Raw genomic sequence first — 19,651 nt, 5'->3', positions numbered from 1 at the left:
GCCTGTGCTCCGCAGCGGGAGAGGCCACAACAGTGAGAGGCCCGCGTACCGGGAAAAAAAAAAAAGATCTCAGACACTGTTTTCTGTAAGAAAAGGGCATAATGAATAAAGCCCAATGAGTTAAAAATTTGAGTCTATGTATGTTATATCCTGATAAAATGCAAAAGAACAGTAAAATGCCTCAATTTCTTCAACCCTCTCCAAAAAGAAGCTGACCAAGAATCAAATCCTAATTGGCGCCGGGTTCTGTTGTGATGTGCGAGGGGAGCCCTGAATCCAGGTCTGTGAAGAGACTAGAGGGCAGCCCCTTTGGGGCCACTGGTGGGTCTGCTTTGCCTGGAAATTCTGCCTAGTGGCTTGGGAAGGTCTCATGCTGGCAGTGCGATTAGCACCTCTCATCTGCTGAGTGCTGACGCGAACTGGCACTGCAACAAGTGCTTCCCACATATATTTTTTAAAACTTCCAACAGTCATTTGAGGCAAATACTATCCCCATTTAAGTAATATCCCTATTTTTACTCAGGAACAAACCAAGTCTCAGAGAAGTTCAATGACTTGCTAAGGTCACACAGCTGAGAATTGTTGGAGCCAGGAACTGTCTCTCCAGGAATTGTCTGGAGTGTCTGTTAGACACCGAAGACTGTTCTCTTAGGTTCTATGCTCTTTTCTGATGATACTCATGAATGAATATGGAAGCAAGTACTAGAGCACACTGTGCTGGAGGGCCCCACTCCCTCAGAAGCACAGAGTTTATTTTTCCTACAAAGAATTTGTTCTTTTTGCCTGGTTCTGGGACAACGTGTGTGAGTTACCCATCTTTGCAGCCCTAGCTTTCAGTGGCTATGAAATGCTCAATAAGTGCTTACTGAATTAGTGAATGAATGAGTGTGGGGCAGTAATTGAGTGCCCTGCTCTGAAGATACAGAAACACCTGAGATGGGGAGTCAATTCTTTTTTTTTCTTTTTTTTTGCGGTATGCAGGCCTCTCACTGTTGTGGCCTCTCCCGTTGCGGAGCACAGGCTCCGGAAGCGCAGGCCCAGCGGCCATGGCTCACGGGCCCAGCCACTCCGCGGCATGTGGGATCTTCCCGGACCGGGACACGAACCCGTGTCCCCTGCATCGGCAGGTGGACTCTCAACAACTGCGCCACCGGGGAAGCCCGGGAGTCACTTCTCATGAGCACTTCTGTGATAATTTATCACATCATTTTTCTCCGAATTGAATAAGAGCAGATTGAAAACACTGAGAGCTAGATGTGACACCCACCACCCACCCACCCCAACTGATTAAGAAACTGAAAGGGGAACTGGAAGTGTACCTACAGCAGGTGGAGATTATCGGAAATTACAGCTTCTGGGGTATGACGGTTACTAGAAACCTGACCTAAAATCTCTGGGAGATGCATTATACCCTGGGTTGCAGATATACGTATGTATAGTGAAAGTTAGTTGAACACAGGGGTTAAGAGCACAGACGAAGAAGGCACATTACCTGGGTTTGAATCCCAGTCCACCATTTAATCTCATCTTGTCTCAGTAGCCTCATCTCTACCTAAACCTCCTCATCTGTAAACTGGGGACAATAAGAGCAGTACCTACCTCTTGGAGTAGTCATGAGGAGAAATGAGTAAAATATGTAAAGTGTGGAGAACAATGCCTGGCACGTGGTGAGTGCCATATCCACCATGTAAGCTGTAATTATAACTATGAATAAAGACTGATAGTTCTAGGTTAAAGGTGTCTATTCCCTCCCTCTCCCCCATGTCCATAGACATGAATGCTAACCTTAAATTACTGGCAGGTTCCCACACCTTTAGTGGGAAATTTACCTTGTCAAACATGAAGACTTTGTTGATTTGGCCTCGGAAGACCCTCAGGACAGAATTAATGTGCACGCAGGCATCCTGGATGGCTGAGCCTATGACTTCTGCTTTGTCTTGGTCCTTAAACATCAGGTTCACAAACACGATCGTCACTGGGCGAAGCTCAGACAAATAACCCCGAAGCTGTTTGTCATCAATCTGCAATTTAGAGGGAAGCTTTCCTTAACATGCGTCCTTGGCAGTGGATCTTTCCTCCCAATATCACCCTTACACCCAAAATTATCACTGGGATAGAACTAGCCTTTTGAGATTCTCTAGGGAAGCTGAAGTTATCAAAGTTGGGAGGTACAACACAGAAGAGGCAACCCAAAGTAAAAAAGATGGAAATGGAATAGCCTATCAAAATCTCTTCCATGGCTTCCCTGGTGGCGCAGTGGTTGAGAGTCCGCCTGCCGATGCAGGGGACACGGGTTCGTGCCCCAGTTCGGGAAGATCCCACATGCTGCCGAGCGGCTGGGCCCGTGAGCCATGGCCGCTGAGCCTGCGCATCCGGAGCCTGTGCTCCGCAACGGGAGAGGCCACAACAGTGAGAGGCCCGCGCACCGCAAAAAACAAACAAACAAAACAAAACAAAACTGCAAAAAAAAAAAAAAATCTCTTCCAATGGAAACCTACACACCTGCTCATTTTTGGCCAGACACCACTCCCTTGCCCCAACTGCTAGCTCCCTCATGCCAATATGAGCCGTCACAATAAAAAAAGGACTGCTGCTCTTTTGGCTCCCTTACAATGTAGGAATAAGAATAGCATGCTATGTAATTCAACCTTATGTTTTCAGAGAATATTTTCATATTCTACCCTATTTTATCCTCAAACGAAATAAAGTCAGCATTATTATGCCCACTTTACTAATTAGATAACTGAGAGATGGTGAAATAACATAATTTTCCCAAGTCACATGGGGAAACAGTAGCAAACAAAAATGCAAATCTACAGACTTCTAGTCCAACATTCCATTTATAACATTCTCCTGCACAGGGAAAGGAAAGGAGGGTGTTCCCAAATTATCCCTGCCTGTATCATCAGCCCTGAATTTTGTTAAATTAACTGCATAGCAAACCAATGGGGGAGAATCACTGCATTTTTTTCTCCCCCAAATAGCACAAAAGTGTCAAATTCTCCATTGGCTATATGAAACACATCTTCTGGATGAAAGAGGAAATTGTGTATAGGGAATCTTGCAGCCAATTGTGTATAGGGAATCTTGCAGGCTGAGACAGTCCTGGTTTCATGTAATTTGAGACTTTTCATAAAAGATAATTTAATAATTTCTAACTCAACAATATGATAACTTTCTGAGTTTTCAAATGAATTTCTTAAATATCAATAATTAATATTAAATACATGATTTTAAATGTTAAATTAATTAATTAATTTAAAATTTATTCTATCAGGCCATGTGTTCTGAGTTTTGGTTTGGAAAATGCAACCACATCTCTGTTCTTTTTCTTTTTTTTAAAACATATCTTTCTATTATATGCCTACAACTCTCTGTTTTGTTTTACCTTGAATTTTTAGGGGTGCTTTTTTTTTAATTATTATTATTTTAAAATTTTATTTTATTTATTTATTTTTGGCTGCATTGGGTTTTCATTGTTGCGCTCGGGCTTTCTCTAGTTGCAGCAAGGGTTACTCTTTGCTGCAGTGCACACGTTTCTCATTGTGATGGCTTCTCTTTGCTGCAGAGCACAGGCTCTAGGAGTCCGGGCTTCAGTAGTTGTAGCACGCATGCTCAGTAGTTGTGGCTCATGGGCTCTAGAGCACAGGTTCAGTAGTTATGGTACACAGGCTTAGTTGCTCCACGGCATGTGGGATCTTCCCGGACCAGGAATTGAACCCGTGTCCCCTGCATTGGCAGGCGGCTTCTTAACCACTACGCCACCAGGGAAGTCCCCACATCTCTGTTCTTGAAGTGCAGGGACAGGCCTTGGTAAAGCTGTAAAAGGTTTCTCTTTTGTCTCCTTTCAGCCCCCTTAGCTGTTATATCTTCAGCTGGTGTTCGTCATTCCTACCCACAGTTTTCATAGTGACTCATGGAGTCTCACATATCCCATTCCTGTAGACCTTGCTCTCAGCTGGTAACAGCTGAAGAGGCATAATGTGTTATATCTCTTAGAGGGAGGGAGGGGAAGAGGGGGTGGCTCTCTTGAGCTTCAAAAACCTTGAAGAGTCGAACAATTGCAGCCACTAAAGGGAGTGTTTCTAAATTCAGCAGAATGTGGAGGGGTGCATTCTGATAGCTCTTCAACCCATACTGTGAAGGCAGCTGCCCACTGATCAGGCTTGTCCTACAAAGACTTCCTCTAGGGCACAACTGCATTTTGATGGGATTAAGAATTAAAACAGCCATATATTAGAGGCAGTGTATAGCCTGTGCAAAAAATGTAGGGTTCAGAGAGAACAGAGTTCAAATCCTAGGCACATTTGCTACTTTACAACCTCAGGAAAGTTCATGGCATCCTCTGGGTCTCAGTTTTCTCACATATAAGGGATAAAAATATCTGCCAAGGATTGTGAAGAATAAATATATGAAAGGGTAGAGGGACTTCCCTGGTGGTGCAGTGGATAGGACTCTGAGCTCCCAACGCAGGGGCCCTGGGTTCAATCCCTGGTCAGGGAATTAGATGCCATGTGCATGCTGCAACTAAGTAGCCCACCTGCCACAACTAAGACCCGGTGCAACCAAAAAAATAAATATTAAAAAAAAAAAAGGTGAACCACTTGGCTATAAATGTAGTTCAGATATATGTAGGCTATAAAAAGAAAGAAAGAAAGAGTAGAGTGTCTGGCATATGGTGAGTGCTCAGAAACAGTTATAATTTGCACAGATTAATGCATTTGAGAGAACCTAGATCTAAGGAAATGCAAAGGGAAAACTTTGGGGGCTGGAGGTAGTTCTGAGAGTTCTAATTATCTGTATTAACTTTCAAAGCTTAAGATCCAATTCAAGTGACTTAAGAGAAACAGTATCATTCACTTGGCGTCTTTCTGCTATGTGGCCTATAGAAAGGGTAACCATATGTTCTTATACGCTTGGGACAGGTTCAGTTTGCCCAGTTGTGTAAGGCAACACAGTCCTAGTTTACACCTGTTGTCACAGTGTAATTATGAATAATGCCCCTTTAACTCTTAAAAGTATCCTGACGTGAACAATAAACTTTTCATTCACCTAGGCATGGAGAATGTCAGCCCCACCTCTTTTTACTTCAATGAAACATTTTACAAGCTACTGATTTTCTTGATCTTAACAGCTGTCCAAGATCCCTGACACACCAAAAGCCAATAAATTAAAATATGAAAATACCTGTTTCGATATGCTTTCCATCACATACTTTTGTAGGGACAACTCCAGTTCAGGATCGGACTCCAGCATGCAAGCAAGCCTCAGGAGGTCTAAGAGGGCAGAAGGAGGGGCAGGCTCAGAAAGGGAAGCTTGGCTCTGCAGTGCTAGAAAGAGGCACCTCCCAGTCCCCATTCCCTTGGGCAGTGGTCTTCACTGTTCAGTCAGAACACTCTGGGCTACCTAGTGGCCAAATAGGGCCAAGGGAAATCCAATGAGAAGTTCTCAGAAGTTGCGGGTTTCCCAAAATTCAGTTGCGTGTAGCTCAAAACCCTCTTCTAATTGTCATCACGCTTCAGAACTTAAGGAGACTTTCACCTCCATACTTGGCCTAAAAGTCTTGCCACAGGTGATGGGAATGGAGAGATGAGGGAATGCCAATGGAGGACAATGGTGACAGAATGTAGGGGATGACAGAGTTGAAAGAGCAGCACAAGTAAGATTCAGGACACTGGCTTCTGATCTCAGGTTTGATACCAACTCACTGTGTGACTCTGGGCAAGTCGCTTCACTGCCCTGGTTGACTCCTACTTCCTTGTCCAGGGAAAATAAGCACTAGGGTTTCATTATCTCTATGGTTCTCGTTACTGTAATGGTTGATAGTTCCATACTCTAAAATAGACTGATAGGAGGTGGTAAGAATGAGCTTGAAGAAATCAAAAAGTGAGGGAGAAAGGGAGGATGATAGGCTTTTAGCAGGGAGTAAAATAATGATAATGTGAAAAAAAATAGTTGAAAAATAACAACGGAGTCTGAAAGGGATACAAATTAAGAAGAAAATTAATTTTAAAGTCTTTATGGAATATATTCAAAACCTAGTATATTTAAAACACCATGCTAGGCACTGTGTGGGGAAAAAAGTCATTAGGAAACTTGGACTTTTTCCTGGAGGCACTGACTTATGGACACTCAAGTATAATATTTTTAGAAAATTTAAATAGAAAAGAGGCCAAATGGGCTAAAAGATTATAAAGACCAGAGAGATTCAGAGGAAGCAGGGGCCTAGACAAACTGGTTTAATCTGAAAAGGATTCAAAGGAGAACTAGGGATTTTACTCAATCTTGAATGACTTACAGCTTTTTACTAGAAGGATTGAGGAGGGCATTCCTAGCAGAGGGAACCAAGTTGGTTAAAGTCAAGAATGAGCACAGTATGTTACTCTAGCCTGCCTGGAGCCCCATGTGAATATTGGAGATTAACAAGAAATACACTAAATAGACTGTGGAAAAAGGCAAAGAGCTCTGGAAGAGAGCAGGAGTTGTAAAGGTCTAGACCATTACGGTGGCAACGGTTATGGGGACAAAACTTATAAAGAATTTGGCTGGCTTTCGTTTCTGGTACCTGAGAGTAACTTCTAGACCTTTGGGATTTCCCAGTTAATAGGATTGTCTCTGTTATTCACTGTGGGCCCTTTGGACCACACCTGAATTTATGCTAATGAGATGATTCAGGATAGGGGTCTATCTGGAAAGACCAAGCATATGATAAGAGGGTTGGGGCTTTGAGCCAGGTGATTAGAGCCTGACCTCCAGGACTTCTGAAGAGGGAATGGGGACTGGAGATTTAGTTCAGTTGCAAGGCCAATGATTCCATCAACATGCCTACTTAATTAAATGCCAATAAAATCTCTGAACCCCCAAAAGCTTGGGTGAGCTTCCCTGGTTGGTAATCATACCTTGATGTGCAGGGAGAGTGATGTGTCCTGAGGATACAGAAGCTTCATGTTTGGGACTCTCCCAGACCTCACCCTATGTGTCTAGAGATAAATACAACACTGGTCTTCATTTGTATCCTTTACAATAAAGCCATCATTATAAGCATAGCACTTTCCTGAGTTCTGTGAGCTATAGTGAATTATTTATTGAACCTGAGAGCATTGTGGGAACCCTTGGATCTGTAGCCAATTGGTCAGAAGTGCGGGTGGCCTGGTGATCTCAGAACTTGCAGCTGGTGTCTGAAATAAGGAGAGTCTTATGGAGGACTCCACCTATATGTGCTAACTCCAGGTAATTAGCACCAGAATTGCACTGCACTATTGCAGTGACCAAAATAAGGCCAGAAGAAGCTCTTTATTGAAGGCATCATTAAGATCTAGGAGTTGGGATGGGATACATACAACTCAAGGAGTGTCACTAGACTTTCTCCATCCTTGGAGCTTTTGGGTTCTTGGCCTTTCCTGGTCAATTTTCCTGCAGTTCCCCTCAGTGTCCCTCCCACCCCATTACCTACTGCAATTTTGTAAAATTACAGTCTACTATTTGTGATGTTCAAAATATTCAAGACCTACACATAAATGATGAGAAAGAAAAATGATTCAAAGATGTTTCTGAAGTTTCTAGTTTGGATGAAGAAACAGTTTTTAGGGAAAGATAAGTAGCATAGAATTTAGACAATGTTGAAATAAATTTCTAGGCCCAAGATGGAGCTGTTCCCTACCCAGGGTGCCATGTCAGCAAACCAAGACTTAGATAATGTCTGTTTCCCTGTAAATGCTCCTCTTAACCAGAAATGCAATAATCCAGTCAGCCAATCCCCAAATGCCAAGCCAACTCTGGGCCTTCTCACCCCACACAAGACTAACTATATGACCCCACCCAATCAGATATTTTTTATTTGTCTCTTCTTTTATTCTTTACCCTGTAAAAGCTTCCTGCCCTCCGCACCATTTTGCAGAAGACTGTCTACTTCATGAAGTGTTAAAGTTTGTTTTGTATCACCTAAATTGTCCTGCTTTCCTCACCCTAGTCCCAGCCCTGTGGAGTCATGGGGAAATCCAGCATAGATGAAGGGTTCCACAAAATGTGGGTAGAGAAGACCAGACAGTCAAGGACAGATCCCTGAAATCATCAACATTTAAGGAATAGAAAGGGCACTGAAAATGGGTAGTTTGGGGGGTAAAAGCAAAACTAGGAAAGAATATTCTTGAAAGCAAGGAAAGAGGAGAAGGTAGTATCCAGAAAAAGAGAGTAATCTAAAGCCAAGCACCTAGTATGAGGCCTGAAGAGAGGTCAGTTGGTTTGGTAAGTTGATGGTTATTAGTGACCTTGACATAAACAGTCTCAGTAGACAGAAGAAGTGGACAGAAGCTGGATGTCAGGGGCTCAAGACTGACAAGTAGGTGAACACATGCCCCCTCACCTCCGAGGTGCATGTAATCAATGCTTATTAGGTGAATAAATAAATGAGAGGATAGAAGAAGAGGCAGAGACATACAGATTACTATTCTGAGAAGTTTGGTGGTGAAGGTTAGAAGGGAAAAGTAGGGTTCATAGAAGTTTTATATTTTTCTTTTATCATGGAGAAGACTTACAAATGTCTGGACGACGACGGAAGGAGTCATTGCCAAGGGAGAGGTAGAGGACCCGAGGAAGGTTGTGGGGAATGGGAAGGAGGTCCCTTTTGTGTGCTGCTGGGACTGGGAGCTGTACTGAGGAGGCCAATCACTTGTAATGGAGCCCCTGACATTGGTATAAGACCCTACTGACCAATTGTAGAGGCAAAGGCTTTTGTCTATAGAGGGTACTTACTTTTGTGGTCACTAGAAGGATAATAATCCATGAAAGCCATACATCTTGTGAAAAATTCGTCAAAGTTAAAAGAAGGGGGTGGTTTTAAGAAATTAACCTAAATTGAAAAAGAAAAAAAGAGAGGTTTTTGGTTATTCTGAGGGCTGTCTGGTCCTTTGAATGTAATTTCTCAACAGAAAGGGCAGGGTGTATGCTTTTGAATATCCAGGACATGATAAACAGAGACTAGCATACTTAAACAATGAAGAGATTTATTTGCATGTGACTACGTTAAAAATATCTTCGATTGGTCATTAAAATCTCAATCTTTGGTATATACACAGAGGGCCATTCCAAGGGGCTGACCTGTATACTTTTCCAGTCTTAGAACTTTCTTCTTCTTTTTCTTATTCTTTTATAATATTTTAATTCAAATAAAGCCTGGTTAAACTGTACATCATTTCTTTCTTACAAGCGTAAAAAGACAAAGTGTGCTAATGCCCCAAAAGTTATCAGGAACAGCACCAGTAATAAGATTCATATCAAACCATGAACCCCAATATATGATACATGGAGAATGGCACAACCTCATTTCTGTGACATTCTTGCCCCCCAAATGGATAACCTTAGTCCAATAACGAGAAACTATCAGGCAAAACCAGACAGAGGGACACACACTAAAATAACTGATTAATGCTCTTCTTACACGTCAAGGTCATAAAAGACAAGGAAAAACTAAAAAACTGTTTTAGAGATTGCAGGAGGCTAGGTAAAAATAACAAAATGTGGTGTGAGATCACGGATAGAATCCTGGAACATTCCACTGAGGACTTTAGTGGGAAAACAGGTAAAATCCAAATAAGGCCTTTAATTAGTGAGTAGTTTTGCACCAATGTTAATTTTCAGGTTTTGACTATTGCACTCTGGTTATGAAGAATGCTAACATTTGGGGAAGCTGGGTAAGGGATATATGGAAACACTCATATTATTTTTGAACTTTCTTGTGAGTCTAAAATTAATTTAAAAATTAAAAACAATTTTTAAAGGTATAAGGAAAGATTGAAGAAGATAGGGAATGGGGGGCATTGCTATCACCCAGCTAGGTCATGCAGCTGGGATGTGTATTACTGGGAGAGTGAGTGGGGGAGGGCTGTGAGGGTTGTAGACTGATGCATACCTAGTACATTGTGTGTGTGGGGGTGAGGGGGCTCTCAACTTTGCCTGCAATTCCATGTGTTCACCATCTCTTCTTTCCATCTGCCAAGCAGCCTCATTCTTGGTTCATCCAGCAGCACAGCTCTGCCCCCTTTCTCTAATTGGCTACATCCCAAGGACAGTTCTGCTTATAGTTGGTCTTCAACTTAACTACAGTGCTTTCTACTAGGCAGGGCCACAGGAGAAGTCTCTTCCTTCACTAATCTTTGCTGCCCCTGCTCACCTCCAATCCTCACCCTCGGTGATTCCTCAGCCTGAGTTAGGAGAGTGTTGAGTGGAGAACCTGAAGGCCAATGGCAGCCGTCAAAACTACAACCCTCTGCTCCTAGGGAATAGCCAGGAGACTTTGCCTTTCATTAAGCAAGGGCACTGGTCCCCCCAAAGGCCTCCATACCCAAATTCCACATCCTTAATTACCACGGAGAAGCCTGATCATTTCCTCTTGAACTCACCAGCCTTGGTTCCTCCCAGAGGAGGTGTTCTGGACCAATACTTTACTTATTTATTTATTTATTTACTTGGCTGTGTTGGGTCCTCGTTGCTGCGTGCAGGCTTTCCTCTAGTTTCAGGGAGCGGGGGCTACTCTTCATTGTGGTGCGCGGGCTTCTCATTGCAGTGGCTTCTCTTGTTGCGGAACACGGACTCTAGGCGCCCGGGCTTCAGTAGTTGTGTCATGCAGGCTCAGTAGTTGTGGCTCATGGGCCTAGCTGCTCTGTGGCATGTGGGGTCTTCCTGGACAAGGGCTCGAACCCATGTCCCCTGCATTGGCAGGCGGATTCTTAACCACTGTGCCACCAGGGAAGTCCCTGGACCAATACTTTTTAATCTAACCCAGATTGACCCCATCCGAGTCTCCAGCCTGGAAGCTTCATGGAACCAGTGGCTTCCCAGTGGCTTTTCCAACAGGAGGCCCCTGGCACAGAATGGCAGAACTTTCTGCAAGTGACAGGATCACACCTACCTTTACTGCTCTCTGATCTGGAATCCTCTCAATTTCAATCATGCTCCGGTCACAGAGCTGCCAGCAGTTTGGTGATAGAATGACATCATTCATCTGCGCCATGTTCTGCGCCAGGCGCACGTCATCCACCGCCTGACCAATCACTAGAAAGTAGTTTCGAGTTTCATCTCCAAAGACCAACATGGTGATGTGGCCGGCAGCCAGGCCTGGCAAGAAGGCAAGCAATGGATTTGCATGAGAAGTTCTGGCTTGGTCCCCAGCAGCATGGGTTCTTGGACAAATCAGAATCTTGAGCATCCCAGAGCAAACTCTAGTTTCTAAAATTTTACATGGAAATCAGAGCAGTCTATTCTGGGCCTGGCCCTTCCCAAACTCCTTTTCTCCCAAAGCTAGCAAGTTACCTACTTGTTTTCACCTTTCTATGACATTTAGCTCCCTAGATATCTGGCCCTATCAGTCCCCAAAGTTATTTTATCTTTTATTCAATTTATTTATACTTTGACTTATTTACACTTCTTATTTATACAGAGGACAGTTTTAATGATTTCTGTTTGGGAACAACTTGCATTTTATCAGAGATTGTGGCTCTAGCTGAAAGGAAGCACTTAGGGTGAAATTTCAGGCAACAGCCAGAGAAGAAAAGGTAGGGGAAAGGAACAGGCATTTTGATGGTCAAGTTCTATCCCAAAAATGTGTCCTCCAGTTGTTTTCAAGTTGGGAGCTGAAGGTTTTGGTACCAAAGCAACAGAAGAGAGAATGTTGTAAAATATGACATGTATACGAAATGTATGTATACATGAACTGTAAGTGATACACAGTTCTTTTAAATGACTATAATTAACATAATCAAAATTTGGTGGGTTTTTTTTTTTGCAGTATGCAGGCCTCTCACGTCACAGAGCACAGGCTCCGGACACGTAGGCTCAGTGGCCGTGGCTCACGGGCCCAGCCGCTCCGCGGCATGTGCAATCCTCCCAGACCAGGGCACGAACCCGTGTCCCCTGCATCAGCAGGTGGACTCTCAACCACTGCACCACCAGGGAAGCACCAAAATTTGTTTTTTATCTTCGCTCTCTGCCATGCTGATTTGTCAAAGCTGATTTCCCCTGATATATACATATGGTTTGTTTTCCCTCTGAAGCATACTGATGCTTAGGCTCATTAAAAGAAAAGTTACTGCAATAGAATAAAAACAAAAATAAACAAATGGGACCTAATCAAACTTACAAGCTTTTGCAAAGCAAAGGAAACCATAAAAACAAACAAAAAACAGAAAAGATGACCTATGGAATGGGAGAAAATATTTGCAAATGATGTGACAGACTAAGGCTTAATCTCCAAAATATACAAATGGTTCATACAACTCAACAACAAAAAAACAACCCAATCTAAAAATGGGGAGAAGACCTCAAGAGACATTTTTCCAAAGAAGACATACAGATGGCCAGTAGGCGCATGAAAAGATGCTCTACATCACGAATTATTGGAGAAATGCAAATCAAAACTACAATGACGTATCATCTCACACCAGTCAGAATGGCCATCATTAATAAGTCTACAAATAACAAATGCTGGAGAGGGTGTGGAGGAAAGGGAACTCCTACACTGTTGGTGGGAATGTAAGTTGGTTCAGCCACTATGGAAAACACTGTGGAGGTTCCTCAGAAAACTAAAAATAGAATTACCATATGACCCAGCAATCCCACTCCTGGGCATATACCTGGACAAAACTATAATTCAAAAAGACACATGCACCCCTATATTCATAGCAGCACGATTCACAATAGCCAAAACATGGAAACAACCTAAATGCCCATCGACAGATGAATGGCTAAAGAAGATGTGGTACATATATACAATGGAATACTACCCAGCCATAAAAAAGAACGAAATAATGCCATTTGCAGTAACATGGATGCAACTAGAGATTATCATACTAGTGAAGTAAGTCAGAAAGAGAAAGACAAATACCGTATGATATCACTTATATGTGGAATCTAAAATATGGCACCAGTGAACCTATCTACAAAACAGGAACAAACTCATAGACATAGAGAACAGACTTGTGGTTGCCAAGGGAAGGACTGGGAGTTTGGGATTAGCAGATGTAAACTATTATATGTAGGATGGATAAACAACAAGGTCCTACTGTATAGCACAGGGAACTATATTGAATATCCTGTGATAAACCATAATGGAAAAGCATATAAAAAAAGAATGTATGTGTATAAGTGAGTCACTTTGCTGTACAGCAGAGATTGGCACAGCATTGTAAATTAACTATACTTCAATTTTAAAATTTTTTAAATAAATAAAATTAAATTAAAAAAAAAGAAAAGGTACTGGAACCACTTCACTTCTCTAACAGCCAATCAGCATACACATGAAGGGTCCCCATCATTTTCCAAGAAGGATAATATGTCAAAAATCTCTAGGTGTTAACTTGGAAAAATAAGATTCAGTATTACAACAACTTTGATTATTTTTTCAACAGAAGATTTAACTAATTTGGAAATTCTGAATAACCTAAAGAAAACTGAGAAGCAGTTAATTGGATAACCTCTGATCTTCTCATCATCTATGATACTGGAGAATTATAAAGTTTACAAAGTTTAGTTAGGCAAAAGCGAACACCAACAGCATCAGCTGTAACTCATCATTTACACTTCTCAGAATCTCATTCCCCACCTGTGAAATCCTTTGATGCCCGTACCTGAGGACTGTGGTGAAGTGGAAATGACATAGTGTCATGTCTGCAACACAACTGGAAATATATGTGATGGTTATTGTACGTGTGAATTTAAGAAGGCCTCTATTAAGTGGAGCTGTGTCGCAGGTTGAACTTTTAAGCTTTTCTTGCACATGATTCTTATGACGCGGGGGAGGACCAGTCTTACGACATTGCTGAATCCATGTAATCACAAGCTGCTCCCTGTTGTGCTTAATGATACATATTGTTGACAAAAGCAAGACCTAATCATAATAACAGCAATAGTAACGATAAAGACTATTTTGTGGAGTGGTGACTATGTGCCGGGTACTATACTAACCACTTAAGTTTACTTTTTTGTAAGAGTCTATGGGGTAGATATTAGTTCTCTTAACTGATAAGTGAGGGAACCAAAATTCACATTCTGGTTAACCTAATCCAAAGTTCAAGACAAGATGGTGGACCTGCGTCACAGTGTTCTACTGTTTTCTCTTTAGGGGGGAGGTGCCTCAGGAGTCAGGACCTATATCCAAACTGCTATAGCATCTCTTCTTTCTCAAGAGCTTACCTATCTTGACTCGGACATCCAGGCCTTCTTCAGACTCCTGGGTCTCAAACAATCCATGGATCTCCAGGCTACATTTAATTACCACCGTGATGATGCTTTTCAGTTGCCTCCGCTCCACCTTCCACAGGGCTAGCAGAGCATCACCTTGAAAAGGAAGACACACCGGAGGTCCTGACCTGCCCTGGGGGCCAGTCTATTTTGTATGAAATCTGTACAGAATTATGCTTCAAACATTTCTCCACCCGGTCTGCTGGCCACTGTTTTCTCTGAGATGCCTCCTTTGTCAGAGCACAGGCCCCTCGGCATTCCTTTCTTACCCCTGCTATGTCGGTAAGCCCCCATACCTGCAAATTTTAAGATGTCTCCTCCAAAAATCAACACTTCTGAGAGAAAAGAAAAAAGAAAAGAAGGTAAAGTCAAACTCTGATTTCTTTCTTTCTTTTAAATTATGTAAGTTTCAGGTGTACAGAATAACTTTGATTTCTTAAAGCTAATAAAAAGAATCTACTCTTCAACAGTGGGATAGAAATTAGGTCAAGAGAAGAGCAATTCAGAGAATAGGTTTATACTAAAGATGTCATCTCAGACAAGGCATTTAAACCCACTTGAGTCTGTTTCCTCAACTGCAGAATGAGAACAGTGAACTAGATTATGTACCTGCTCTGTTTTTGTGAATGGGAAAAGATAGGAACGAAGACGGTGGGATTGCTGAGGAGGCTTAAGGACAGCTATCCTACTCCCATGATAATGGGACGTTCTTCACTGATCTGTGTATGTTATGAGCAGGGGCTTGAGTGAGCGTGGGTGAGTACATGAGTGACAGGACTCCATAAGAACTGAAAATCAGAAAAAACCACAACTATGGTCAACTTGGGTTTTGTTTATTACCAACTTGCATTTTGTTTATTTAGGCTTTCTGACATAAATGGACATTTTTCCTCTTATTTCTGCATCATCACAAATTTGTTGAGCACCGTTGTGCTGAGTGTAATGCAAAAAGGAATTAGATACAGTTTCTGCTTTTAATGGCAATCAAATTTTATTTAGTGGGTGATATTAAGATATTACTAGGGAATTCAGAGCCTGATAATGGACTAGACCTAAGATTTACCTTAATAGAATAAATCCTTTTCTTCATGAATAGTTCGAATTAATAATGCAAACAAGTTGGTAGGCAGAGGTTGAAAAGGAGACCAAAGTTTCAGTCAGCTGGAAGTACTTCAGAATCCATTATTAGGACACAAATTACTGACAAGTTGATTGTAAATCACTCATGTATTCATACCATATTCTCTTAATGACTGTGTTTGAGTTACACTGATGCTAGCTTTTTGGAGTTATTGAATATAACTAAAAGAATTACTACTACAGTTCTTTTAAAAGTAGTCTCTAATTTAGTTTTGTAACTAATGCAAAACTAATCCCTCAAATAGTCTGTGTTAATGAGGTTTGATTGCATTCCTTCATTTGTACTGTACTATATTTCAAAAAGACTAGTTTCATACACATTTCATGGAGACAATGAAGAATGCTAAGCAACAGTACTTTATCAGGTTATAACCACCAAATACAGAAAAACAATGAATTGAAATATGCTTAAGCCAGAAACCTATGGGGACACTTACTCTCCACTATTGCACTTATATAGTGGTTGAGGATCTCCACCAACTGCTCAGCCCCTCTGTCCATGTACATGGCTGTGCTGAACTTCTCAGTCATTGCAGTAAAACCTGTAACAAATGTGCTAGTTTCCTTGTGTGCTGGGAGGAACCAAACAGTCAGGAGAAGAGGACCACACTGGTGAGCAGCGGGCCTCAGCTTTTAAGAACTGGCAGGGTTTCTCTTAAATGATCTATGTGGCTGGTCAAGTGTCAGATATTGGGTCTTCTCTGTTTATTATTTTAGGGGTCAGGGAAAGGCACCAGATAACTCTTCCCTCCTAATTTCTCAACTTATACAGGGATGACTGCAATTTCTTTAACTAGATATAGAACTTCCATTTCATGGCAATGAAAACTCATAAAATTCAAAGACTTCTGAAGAGGTGGCAAGTTTCCTGTTAAGCTGTAAACAACATCTGGAGAGGCCATTTCCTGAGGTCAATTTTGCCTGGGATGCTGTTGGGTGTGGGGGGTTGAGTCAGTTGGGACAGGGCCATTGGAGCCTGAAGTTCCAGGCCTGGGATGTGGACATCTTAAATATTTGCCCATTACTGGACATGCTGGGTAAGGGAAGAAGAAAGGGAGCCAGGTCCACGGGTTATCCCTCCTCCCTCCAGTTTTCTCAGTAGGAATATTTGCAGTAACAGCACAAACACTTGAAAATCCCCCCCCCCCCACTCTGCAGTCAAGCTCTGCATGTAATTCCGATTCAAGCCTGTTGTTCCCCCACATTAAACATCCCTTTTGTGCTTGCCTGAAATATCAACAAACATCAAGACTCCATCAAAATAATCCACAGAAGGTCGCTCTGGAGAAAAATCTCCATAGACAATGAGGTCCGGTAAATGAGCTGCTATTTTGACGATGGACCGATCCTGTGATTCATGTTCACTTCGAGTGTTCATGTTAAGGCAGATGTTCAGGGTTGTATGGTCACCGCAGACAGTCCCCAGATAGACCTTCTGGAAAGCAAAGCTGAGAATGGAGGCAATCTGACTTACATTCATTCACTCACTTTCCTATTTCTTTCTTCCCTTTTGCTTTGTCTAACCTGTGGACTGCTTATTTAAGTGGTTGAGGTGATAATGGCTGAGTTGTTGACCATGCATTTCCGTGAAGGGGTGAGCCCTCAGGGTACAAGTGCTGTGGTAGAGGGGCCAGTAGCACTAATCCCTCCATCCAAGCCCCTTTTCCTTCTGTCCACATGTCCCCCCTTTCCCTCCCCCTCCCTTTTGGTCTCTCATCTTTTCTCTCTCCTTTTTGAAAATTAAAAGAGGAAGTGTAGACATGAGTTTATGTTTGTGAATATTTATATAAAGGTGAGTAGCAAAGTGGAGTATTATATATAAGAAAGAGATTAAGTGTTTTAAGGTATAGGCATAAAGAAATAGAGGGAAAGAATTAAAAGGTGTGTGTGTGTGTGTAAGACTTTAAACTGTAAGTGGGAGGAAATATTGAAATTTTAATGTGTTATGCAGTTAGCTTTGAGAAAACTAGGATTTCCTAAGGCGTTCATTTAGCTGCTGGGGCTGATGAAATGATCATGCCTGAATGTTGTAAAAATCATGCTCTACCACCCTGAACAGGAATAGCATACCCAGTATTTTCAGAGCAATTCAAGTTCTTGGAATAAGTGATACAGATACTAAGTGAATTTAAAAAAGGAGGAACTGATACTCACCAACATGGAGGACGTGCTTAGTAATTTCAACCAAACATAGGTCATGTTTGGGTACATAAGAGTATTAGAAGGAAAAAGTGAGTTAACATATATCTTAGACTTCAGGAAAGCATTTTTTTTTAAAATCAGGGAAAACTTTAGTATATTAGTATATTTAACAAACAAAAAAAAAACCTTAAAATGGATAGAAACCTCTAAAAATGAGTACTAAATATTAAGTGTTAGATAATCTTTAAAAGGAAAAACCTTGGTAAATGCAAATGTTAAGAAGTGAACAAAAGGTAGAAGGAGAAGCATATGACTAAGGTTAAAAAAAATAAAAATATCATTAAAACACAGTATATGCTAGGAATAGTCAATAGATGACAAATACATCAAATAAAAAATTTCAGAGAGTGAATTTGATAAATGCTATATGAATTTATCAAAGAAGGGTGTGAGAATGCCCAGAATGAGCTGAGACTTAGGAAAAATGATGAAGTTAAGAAAACCCAGAGGGACTTTTAGGTTTTATTGAAAGCAAGGTAATTAATAAAAGAGGAATAAGGACAAAGCTTAACTAGGATGTACTACACAGCTCTTCTTTTGTTTCTGTCTTCTCCACTATGGAGAATTGAAAATATAACAAATATTGACAAGAAAGAGTTGAAGTCCAAGATAAGAAAGCAGTGATAAAAAACTAGTCATTTAAATTCAAGTAGCCATTCCCAGATAACCTATATCCACTGAAATATATGGAAATAACTGACAGATGTAATGTCAGTAATCTCAAAGAATAATGGAGAATGAGAGAGAGGTTGGAAAACTAGAGACGGGTACATTCTCTTCTGAATTTCAAAAGATGAGACTACATGTGGATTCCTGAAAACACCGTCTGGTAAACGTGATGTATCAGTCAGTATAAGCTAGGTTTTGCTTCATTAACAAAAAAATCCAAAATCTCAATGGCTTGAAATAGCCAATGCTTATTTCTTATTCATTTCCTGCTGGTGCTACATGTCCATTGTAGGTTGTCTGAGGCCCTACTCTATCGTTGCCTTCACTTTGGGACACAGGCTGGGACATTTTGGTTGTGGAGACAGTGGGAAAAGAGGATTTGATTGCAGACTCGTTCTTAAAGTGTTTTCCCAGAAGCGATATATTTCATTTCCACTCAAATGACATTGGCCAAAGCAAGTTATGCAACATATCTAATTTCACCTAAGTGGGAAAGTGCAATTCTACCATGTGTGCGGTGAGAGTGAGAGCTGGGATATTTGTGAGTTATCATACTTGATAATATGTGAGCACTTAATCAGTAACAGGTGATTAAAAGGAGTCAAAAGGGATTCAGAGCTGAGAACAAACTAGCCTTATTTCTTTTTTTTTTTTTTTTGCGGTACACGGGCCTCTCACTGTTGTGGCCTCTCCCGTTGCGGAGCACAGGCTCTGGACGCGCAGGCCCAGCAGCCATGGCTCATGGGAACAGCCACTTTTCCCACACCGGGGCATGAACCCGTGTCCCCTGCATTGGCAGGCGGATTCTCAACTACTGCACCATCAGGGAAGCCCATATTTCCTTTTTTGATTTATTAAACTTTAAAACCAAGAGAATGCTGTTGACAAAGTATATCTTGACTTTAACAAGGCATTTGGCCGAATTTCTCACATCTTTGTGGGTAACATACAAAATTATAGGAGTGATGAAAATATAGTTAGCTGGTTAACAATTAGACCTAAAGGATATTGATTTGTGTTCTAGTGTCCATTCAGAGGGGGCCTCCATGAGTGTGCTAGAGGACTCAGATAAAGATATAATTGGAAGGAGAGCTAATGTACTGAATGATAGAATCAGGATCTTAAAATATTTTAATTGACTGAAATAACAATGAAGTTTTTGAAGAATAAATGCAAATAAGTGCTGTGCTTAGAATTTTAACAAAATCAAATGCATAAACATGTGGTGTAAAAGACTAGATTTACTGCAAATCCAATGTTATCTTTTAAAAAACTTACTTATTGAAGCATAACATATGCACAGAAAAATGCAAAATTCCTAACTGGATAGCTTGATGAATTATTATAAAGTGAACAAATCCATGTTCTCTACTCATATCAAGAAAGAACAGTACTTCCCCAGTGGCGG

General features: G+C 41.3%; 1 protein-coding gene across 1 annotated transcript in view; it reads right to left on the bottom strand.

Moving 5' to 3' along the window:
* ADCY10 (adenylate cyclase 10) overlaps window positions 1-17,079 on the bottom strand; it is a 96,760-nt gene extending 79,681 nt beyond the window's left edge. The window contains exons 1-8 of the mRNA XM_022560065.2: window positions 16,600-17,079; window positions 15,810-15,914; window positions 14,529-14,567; window positions 14,185-14,328; window positions 10,907-11,112; window positions 8,752-8,848; window positions 5,188-5,276; window positions 1,830-2,021 (exon numbers count right to left, since the gene is read on the bottom strand). Coding sequence (XP_022415773.2) covers window positions 1,830-2,021; window positions 5,188-5,276; window positions 8,752-8,848; window positions 10,907-11,112; window positions 14,185-14,328; window positions 14,529-14,567; window positions 15,810-15,914; window positions 16,600-16,852 — 1,125 coding nt within the window. The 5' untranslated portion in view covers window positions 16,853-17,079. The remainder of the gene's footprint in view (window positions 1-1,829; window positions 2,022-5,187; window positions 5,277-8,751; window positions 8,849-10,906; window positions 11,113-14,184; window positions 14,329-14,528; window positions 14,568-15,809; window positions 15,915-16,599) is intronic.
* Window positions 17,080-19,651: the final 2,572 nt, after the last annotated feature.

Source organism: Delphinapterus leucas, chromosome 1 (assembly GCF_059928025.1).
Source record: "Delphinapterus leucas isolate spDelLeu-1000000601 "Yukka" chromosome 1, BTC_Dleu_Yukka2, whole genome shotgun sequence".
In the NCBI taxonomy this organism is placed as follows: domain Eukaryota; kingdom Metazoa; phylum Chordata; class Mammalia; order Artiodactyla; family Monodontidae; genus Delphinapterus; species Delphinapterus leucas.
This window is presented reverse-complemented; position numbering and strand designations above follow the sequence as displayed.